Consider the following 9,813-nt stretch of genomic DNA (forward strand, 5'->3'; position numbering starts at 1 on the left):
TTGGCAGTTTCCACTTTCTGCTGCAGACCTCCCATATGCCATTCCCTAAGGTCCCCTGTTCCTTAGCAACACTATTTTGTCGACATTCCTGGGAGAGAAAGTTCCATTCCATTGGATCCAACCAACAGCCGCAGGGGCTGATTAAAGTTACTCTTAACACATGGTCCTTCTTTTCAGACCCTATGCCTTAAGCCAACTTGCCTTTAATTCTGTATTACCCTTACAAGTAGCTAAACCCCTCATCATGTGTATCCTTGGGGAAGGGTCAAATAAATCCGACTTGTATACTTACCTCTAGTTAATGCCAAACAGATACCAATTAGACCACTCCTGGTAATGGGCAAACACAGCTAAAGGTTTCCTTAACCATGCAGGAATAAGATTAAAACAAATAGATGTCTTTTTTATGAACTTGGTAATTTTATTCTATAAACCATTAGAAGTTCACAGAGCAAACCATTTACACAACTATTAACTCTAAAGTGGCATCACTGCTTGGCACTGCAGTACTGGGTAGTACAACATTTAGTTATCCACAGTATTGGCAAGGCATGTATATTTAAGGCAGCATGTATGAGTTCATTGCATTCCGTATTTTTCCTTCAGTTCTTCGACTTTTGCTATATATGCTTTCCTTGCATCTTCTTGGGACATTCCTGAAAGAAGATCAGCCAGGTAAAGATACAATATGGAAGCAGCATTATTTGATTCATGCCAGTATCAACATCCCCTCCCACCCACTCCATAGCTCATATGGTAGTCCTGAGGCAACGGCACTGTTGAGAAAGGTTGCTTAAGCAAGTGCTCCCTTGTGCCACTTTGTTGCCTAAACCCAAGCCAATTTATTGACAACATGTTGACATCAATAGTAAACTCAACCATGAGAGCCACACCTTATGGCATGGTTTATATACTATTGCAGAACAAGTACAGCATGTTCCAAGTATAACCGAGCTGGGACTGAGCATTTCAGGATGCCACAAACAAGAGGTGTACTTTGTGGGTCAGTTCTACACACTGCATTTGTCACCCAGTGCCATCTTGAAACACCATCCTCATGACATCTCTGTGCTGCTCAAGTAAATGTAATGCAGCACATCTCACTGAGTTTGACTATCCCATGGAGTTTATACTGGCCACTGTTGGGAATCCATGGTATGATGTATACTGAATCTCTTTTACAAGGAAGGATGTTAAATCTTTTACAAGGAAGAATGTTATCAGCTCTGCACTGGTCTAGTTGGGAGAGAGCAGATTGAGACACTGTTACAAGCAGCTGCAAATGGTAAATTGCTTTGAGTGCTTAAAACTATCACATATTCCAGAGTTTACAGGGTTCTTACATACACAGTCTTGAGGACAATATCTAAATTAATTTCAGCATTACAACATATAAGCTGCAAGGCTGTTAATATGACCCTACTTCCTGATCGGGAAAGTAGCCACTTGAGATCACTGGTAATGTAACAGTCTGTTTTTATTTAGTCTTATAACATTGTGAAAGTCAAAGATTTTGAAGTCCAGCTTGCAAACCAACATCTGCTATACCCTGCTACTACATCATTTTTTTACTGGCTAGAAACATGAGGAAACCAGCAGAGGAAACAGTCTAGATTTTTTTTCTCCCACTGGCAAATTCTGGTTGGGTGGTTCAAGCACACGCGCTTCTACATTTGCTCAACCTCATCACCCTTCCCATGGGCACATAAAGAAACTGACCTTTCAGCTTGCTTCAAGTGCACTATTGAGCTATATAAGCTCTTGTACACAAGACACAAATAGCAAAGTTCTATCCGAGTTTATAGTTTCCTTAATGTTTGATATCAACATATAATTTGCCTTGGTACATCCATGAAGAAGTGCAGCTCGTGGCTAAAGTCTATTGTACCAAGACACAGATATTACCACATGCCTATGTGGTCATACCTATGATTTCACTGGAGGCTTACCTTTCAATGCATTCCAGGCATCCCACTTGGCTTTGCCTTTGAAGTCAAGCATCCCAGGACGGTCTGAAAGAGATACCATTTTAATACAGTAAAGAAACAGCTCTGGTCTTAGATTTAAGTGGTTCTTCCCAGTCTACCAAGTACTGCCCTGAGCTGAATTCACATGACTGTAGTTGCTAAATTCTTATGACCATCCACTGGTGTCAGTGACCAATTAAGATACAAGTGATGATTTTGATCAGAAATAGGCCAACTGATTTTTTAATGAACTGCCTATTTGAACTTCATGCATTCCCTAAAGTAGTACATGGCAATTTGTTGAATTTGTAGGATTATGAATCCAAATTGAAATCCCTCTGCCATATGTTCATGTTGTATAGTCTATACTGAACAAGTCCATCACGCAAATTTCATTTTAACCTCAAGACACATCTTACTCGCTAAAAGGCTTAAAGGATGATGAAAGTTTCTAGCAAGTGTACAAAGCTGTCTTTCATTGTTAAAAATTAAGTGTGAGGTTACATTAGGAGTAGAGAAGATCTTACTGCAGGTTGAACAATGATTGTTACAGCAATTTCTTTTGCAGTAGAGATGGCAAAAATGAGTTGCTGATAAACATACTGGAAACCCACTGAACTTAGAAGTTGCTTTTACAGGAAACACGCTTCTCACAGCTTCTGAAGTGGTTGAAATTTAATCCAAAAACAGATTGATTTGTATTCTGCATGGTCATGAGAACATCCAAGCTTTTGCTTTTCAGCATATAGGATATGCTCGCAGGCACCGTCCCTCGATGATGGATCCATTTCATTAGTGTTCACATCAACATTGCTATTTACCATGCTTCCAGTACCACAAGAATACCCTGTTAATATTTATTTGGAAAACTTGAGGCTGCTTACAACTAAAATGCTTGACTTACAAATTTTGTTTTAAGCATCTAATGCTCAGTGATCTTCACAGCCACCCTGAAAAACAGACTGTAATCACCAAGGGGCTTTAGAGAGCTACGTTCTGAGCCCAAGGCTTCTTCCCTGGCTTTCAGCGCACCCTTTAAATTTGGGCTGGTACTCCAGCTACCCTGTCAGTATGGATGCCCACCCCTTCAGTCATCCTGCAGGACCTCTGCGGCTGGTCTGACTTGAGAGAGTCAAAAATATTCTAAAAACCATGTTACTTTCTCCAGTCTCAGCTAAATGAGAAGCCCCAGCACCTCTGATGTACTTTTCACGCTCAATTCCTTTAAGGCAAACCACAAGAAATATGAGTCACATAACTTACATGCAGCACCATGCATTGTTACACTGCCAGGCTGGTAACTCCACTATCAAGCAAGAATCAGCAGCCTACAAGGCTTAAAAAGCTGCGGATGACCTTTAGTTCTACTTGGCAGTCATACCATGGCAGGAAAAAGCTAAGCCACTGTCCCCTGCCCTCCACCACAGATGCCAGCAGTTCTAGCCATGAGCTCCAGACACTCCCTCCCCCATTCCCATTATGTACCCCCAACAGTAGCAGCATTGTTGAAGGAATCCTTGGCAATCATTCATGCCAGCCTTCTCACCCTGCATTGGGTACCAGGGAATTAAACTTGCTTTTCTACCAGTTTAGCAACCAATGTATGTTGCAACGTGCCCAACCTAAAATTTAGACAGGTGCAGCATTTTAAAAAACAGCTGACATAAGCAAACCTATCCAATAGTGGCTCAGCCTAAGTAGGCTAGTAGATCAGAGTGCTAGTAGCACATTTTAACAGGAAAGGGAGCAATTTAGCCCTGAGATTTTGCATACCACCACTCATTTTCACGACGACTAGGGGAAGTGTGTTTGAACCTTTTTTTCTGCATTAGCACTAAACTGCTAAGAGTTTATCACCCTCATTCCATTAGCAGTTTATTTCTAAACTTGACAAGTAAGGGCACGCTGCATACTGTTAAGAACTTCATTTATTTGGGAGGGATCTAAGGCCTTTTCATAGACTGTACAATCCAACCATGTTTTAACCATTTCTTGCTACTACTGAAAGTAGTGTTCGAAAAGCAGAAGTGCTATTACAGAAATCAACCACTCAGGCAATATATGCCCTTTTGACAAAAGGTGGCATTGCCTTGCTACCATTCATAAAAATTTTTAACCTCCTAGAAGAGGCATGCTCCTTGATTATCCGTAAAGTGAGTACTGAATGGAGCTAGTCCATTACAATGGCCATATGTTCAAGAAATTGCACTGTTTTCTATATGAAACAGTTAGGCAGGGTGAGAAGTCTGTGCTACCCAAGCTAACAGAAAAACTACTACAAGATAAACAAATGTATTAGGGCCAGTAACTCCCATTCTATCTTGTAACAGGGCAAGTGAGGAAAAACCCAGCCTAGTATGTAAGTGAACAGTCATTGAGCATGCAATGGGCTGTTACCTCAGATCTAGTAACTCAATGTAGAACTTACCTTTGGCCTGTATTGAACTTCTGTGGGTGGATACTTTATTGTAAAATTGCAACACATCCACAGAAGAACACCTGTCCATCCACAGAAGAACACCTATCTAGCCTCTATTTAACGGGTGCACTGCAGAACTTCTGAATACAAGCCCCCAAGTCTACAGAAGGCATCTCGGCCTCAGTTCTTTTTAATGCCACACTTGCTGTAACTGGCTTCCACCCGCAGGACCCTGACCCTACTACAGTTCTATATAGGGTTGCCAGGTCCCCTTTGCCATCAACGGGAGCTTCAGTGTGTGTGTGTGTGGGTGATTTGCAAGCGCACAGTGCGCGCGCATGCTAATATCTCTTCCAGGGTAAACCCGGAAGCAATGGGGACGCTCTTCAGAAACAACAGAGTCTTTGGAGGAGCGTCCCCATCAAACCCATGGACGCATGCAGATCTTCCCCCCTTTAACTGACCTGCTTTCCCCATTGGCTACCTGAGGGGCAGTGGGCAGGCCTGTTAATTGGCAGGCAATTGCCCACCATTAACAAGCATCTGGCAACCCTAGTTCCACAAGAGAGGCATTAATTTTAGCTCTGAGCAAACTGTTCATCAACACTGTTCCTGCCAGCGGCTCCAACCTCTCAAAACAGGTTGCACTAGGAACTGCAATAGTTAAGGCAATGCAATTTGCCATTCAAACACTCTCTCCCAAGACCGGACAGCACTGACTAGCCCACAGCAGTGTGGGATATTTCTTAAGGCACTGCCAAAGAAGCACTGGAAAGCCTATTTCATGAGGATTAATTTGAATCTGGCTACAGTTGCTGTAGTTACAGCCCCAAACTATTCATGGCCAATACTAAGTCCCTGAAGCATGCAAAGCACTGCATCTAAAGAAGCAGCTGCAGAATCCAGAGACCTGGAGTTCACAGACACACTTGTTCATTTAGCACATGAATCATGACCAGTTATATTCATTTTTTAGGTCACAAACAGGCTTCGTAATGTCAGCTATTTAAGGCACAAGCATTAAAGGAATGCTTTTATGAATATATGAAATATTTATGGAGAGAACGGGCTGCAACTACAAATGTGAAGGTTGGGGTGTGTCTGTGGAAAAATTCAGAAAAAAAGTTTGCCATTTTCCCCCAATGCCTTTTTCCACACTGAAAAAATTGAAGTTTGGGGAAGTACTGAAAAAAACTCCTATTAAATACTGTTTCCTTTTGAATGAGTGAAATGTTTTTAAAGGCAAACTGGGCATACTGTATTTCTGCACCTAGAACCATACCTGATCTTCATGAGGGAAGCATGCAGGGCTTTCATTGCTTCTCAACAGCTGCATACCTTCTGTTGTCCTTTTGATCTGACATCGTTGACCTTTTCCTGTCTCCCTCAAATCGCTGTGACACATATACCCACCCACCAGGTAAAAAGGAGCTTACTGCCCTATCTTGTAGGAAGGAGAAAAAAGCTCAGAAGGAGGTGGAGCAGAAATTGTACCAAAGCCTCAGTGGAAAACTTAATGTTTCACTGAGTACTCGCTCCCTCTAACCAGACAGCAAAAATAAGGTACATGTGCTACCTTAGGGTGCATCAGCATACAGTTTTCTATTAAGTATTGGGTATATTTGCAATTCTGCTTGTATGAAACTAAGGCATTTATAAATTTTAAATTCCCTAAATAGGTCAAATATTGCAATTCTATATGCTAAGTAAGTTATACATGATGCATTTTATGTTACAGCATTGCAATTAGTTTAGGTTTGACAGGACATTAAGTATTGCATATATTTCATTTTTCCCTAAAATTTCAATTCCCCCCCCCCAAAAGGATGTTTTTCCCCATGGCTCCAAGATTTCCAGAAGTTCTAGATCTTTAAGTGCAGCTCTTGCCACCTATGCACCCAGAAGCAAGAAATGCATATGTCCCTGTGCAGTGTGAAACAGATCACCCAACGCTCATCAACAAGTCACTGGCTTGGTGGCAAATCACTTACAAACAGATAAGGTCTGTAAACTGGAAGTCAGGCACATTCATTTGCATGACTTTTTAAAATGCATTCATCCACCAAACCTCGCCATCTGTCAAGTCTAAGCAGCTCAGGTCAAGTTAAATTGTTCTCTGTACAACCATCCTGCTGAGTAGGATTAAACTCAGTTACTGGCCCAACGCCTCCACAGCCAAGTAAGTATTTGAACACATACCTTCTCTATCTTACTGAGACACTGCATAGTAAAGATATCCAAGCTTAACCATACCCAGTTGTAACTGCAAGTAAGATCTTAACCCATCATCAGAGATGCTCCCAACAAATCATTTGTTTATCATGTGCGGTTTGTGATGTAGTTTCCTGTTAGGCAAGCAGCCGATCGAGGTTATGCCACATGATTCAACAGCACCCTTGCCAAGCAGAAGTTTAATCTAGTACCTTGCATTTGGGCCCAACTGCAGTAAGGACAAAGACCCAGCATATACCTGTATTTACATCTCCAACAGTAGCCTGTTTGAAGTGGCTATAGATGTCCAGCATCTCTTGGTCAGTTGGTTGAGTCTTCAGCTTTTTTACCTCTTCAGCAGCTTTATCGAATTCGGCCTATATCAGTGAATACATCAAAATAATTGTATGTTGCTTATTCCATTTGCCACTACCACCAGCAGACTGAGGTCTGAAAGACCCCCACAAAATAAGACCATGGCCTTAAAACCCTTCCAGAGGTTCAGTTTTACTACCTCAACCATACTGGCTTCTCTAGTATCCAGGCTACAACTGGAGAAACATCAGAGAGATCAGAAACTTGATAAAGCACCTCATGGGTGGGGAAGTATTGCAAAACCAGTTGTCTCTCTAACACTTGGCAAAAAGAAGAGATTCAGCAATGCTCTGAGGGCTGTTTTGTATGTTACACAATTTTACACATTGCTTAGTTGCAACAAGAAAGTTACACTGGGAATTCTTGCCTAGTTGCAACAAGAAAGTTACTTACACTGGGAACGCCTGCCTCTCCAGAGTTCCCTGCATTAGAAGTTACTTTCTTACAAATCTCAGGAGGCCCTAACAGAGAAATTAAGGTGTTACCTGGCACACCTTCCTTCAGAAGCCACGGCAGGCTTGACATGCATTGAGCGTGTCTAAGCATTTGCATTTTAAAACAGAAACGCTCCAAGAACCATTATTTCTCCAGCCAAGTTAATCAGCCAGAAAACACCAAAAGAAGCTTGATGCTCTATACTATAACTCTGTACCATCTATTGTCGAAGGCTTTCACGGTCAGAGTTCATTGGTTCTTGTAGGTTATCCGGGCTGCGTGAACGTGGTCTTGGTATTTTCTTTCCTGAAGTTTCGCCAGCACCTGTGGCCGGCATCTTCAGAAGAGTAACACTGAAGGACAGTGTCTCTCAGTGTCAAGTGTGTAGGAAGAGTAATACATAGTCAGAAAGGGGTTGGGTTTGAGCTGAATCATAGTCCTGCAAAAAGTATCAAAGGTAATGTGCTAATCATTGTCCTGAAAGTATCAAGATAATGTGCTAATGAGGTTGTGGTATGTTAATATGGAACCATTGTATCCTGAAGTGATCTGTTAATGTGTGAAATCCAAAGCTAATCTGCATGGCTATTGTGGACTGTAGTCTTTGTTAGTCTGGAGGTTTTCAGGACAGGAAGTCAAGCCTTATTCATTCTTAAACTCTCTTCTTTTCTGTTAAAGTTGTGCCGATGTTTATGAATTTCAATGGCTTCTCGGTGCAATCTGACAAAATAGTTGGTAGAATTGTCCAGTCTTTCAGTGTCTTGGAATAAGACCCTGTGTCCTGTTTGTGTCAGCTGCTGGCGAAACGTCAGGAAAGAAAATACCAAGACCACGGTCACACAGCCCGGATAACCTACAAGAACCTCTGTACCATCTCTTAGCTAGTCTATGGGTCTAGCTTTCTAAGGGAGCTTCCCTTCTCAAGTGACTGTAGGACTGCAGTTTAGTAGAGTCTGGGAGGGCTGCAGAAAACCAATAGTCGAAAGAGAAATACTTCCAGTTTGGAGTTCACAGCAACCAAATGGTCACTGCGGATTCAGGGATCCACCGCCACCAGCTTCAACTTGGTCTCATTCAGTTCCTCCACGGAAAGCTTATGCAGTGCTTACAGCTTAAGGAGACCCTCTCCTCCGAAAAGCAAGGCAGCCCAAGTTTTGTTTCCCCAGCATAACAAAGGAAGAGGAAGCAAAGCCTTTTTCTCCCTTCTGTTGAAGTGACAAGTAGCACACAATGGGCGGGGGAGAAAGAAGAGAAGCCCAGCACTAAAACATTCCTGGGATGTAGGAGCAAAATAATAATAATAGGGGAAAAAACACACTAAGCAAGCACATGCACCGCCCAACCCAATACTATTTAGAGGTAAGCCAGCGTTGCCTTCCCTTACAAATGCTATTTTTTTAATATTTTTTTATTATTATTTTTCAATAATTACTATACATCTCATTTGACAATACATCCTATATACCAATCTTTGAATCGATAAAAAATTTAAAAAATTATTAGGCGTATGTCTTCAATATTAAATTGAATTAATTCTAATTGACTTCCCCACCGACTTCCTCCCTCCCTCCCTCCAAATATCTGGTGTCTCCTTTGCAATAATAGTTGCTCATCCTTATAAGTCATTATCGTAATGTTATACTTTCCCCTTATTTAATACATTTCGACAAGCAATGATAATATAGCATTAATAATAAAGAGAGAGAAAAAAGAACTCATTTAAAAAAATAAAAACAGAGACATAACAAAACTCATTCACATAATTTTCTCCAGTCGCTCATCTCTGCCATAAAAAATGGAATAGATCTTTAAAAACTTTATATACCCCTAAGAAAAAAATTAAGTTGATATCATTTTTCCTCTACCCCCCCCATTTCCCATATTAAGAGTCAAATCGGTATTCTTCCGGCTTTCTTAACCCTTCTTTTTAAACTTTTTCTTCTGCCTGGAATAACAATAATAATAATAGGGGGGGGGGAAACACACTAAGCAAGCACATGCACCGTCCAACCCAATACTATTTAGAGGTAAGCCAGCGTTGCCTTCCCTTGCAAACGCTGTTGAACCCGCTCACCTGGGTCATGATCAAAGCAGCGCCGGATCCTCTTTGCAGCAGTCCGAAAACGCGGCGCCTCCTTGCAATGCAGCACTTGCACCCAAGACCCCCTTTTTTCTGCTCGAGTCAGCCCAGATCATGCCGACCAATCACAAGCGCGCATAGGGGGCGGAGACGCATTACCTCCCGTCAATCACGATCGGCGGGCCAACCCCAAAGGGGCGTGCAAGCTGGGTTTCCAATTGCACCTCCGGTTCCCAATTGCAGTCGCTCCCCCGTGCGGGGCCAATTTGAATGACATGTGTTGGGATCAAGCGCTTTGAAAGCATCACGTCCTCCGCCCTGACACC

At 42.0% G+C, this 9,813-nt stretch overlaps 1 protein-coding gene across 1 annotated transcript; it reads right to left on the bottom strand.

Annotated features, from left to right (window-relative positions):
* Positions 1-411: 411 nt before the first annotated feature.
* On the bottom strand, positions 412-6,992 carry DBI (diazepam binding inhibitor, acyl-CoA binding protein). Its single transcript, XM_056861161.1, is given in 3 exon segments — positions 412-656; positions 1,950-2,012; positions 6,857-6,992. Coding segments are annotated over 3 exon segments (276 nt in total). The 3' UTR covers positions 412-579.
* Between the last annotated feature and the right edge of the window lie 2,821 nt (positions 6,993-9,813).

Source organism: Euleptes europaea, chromosome 15 (genome assembly GCF_029931775.1).
Source record: "Euleptes europaea isolate rEulEur1 chromosome 15, rEulEur1.hap1, whole genome shotgun sequence".
Taxonomy (NCBI): domain Eukaryota; kingdom Metazoa; phylum Chordata; class Lepidosauria; order Squamata; family Sphaerodactylidae; genus Euleptes; species Euleptes europaea.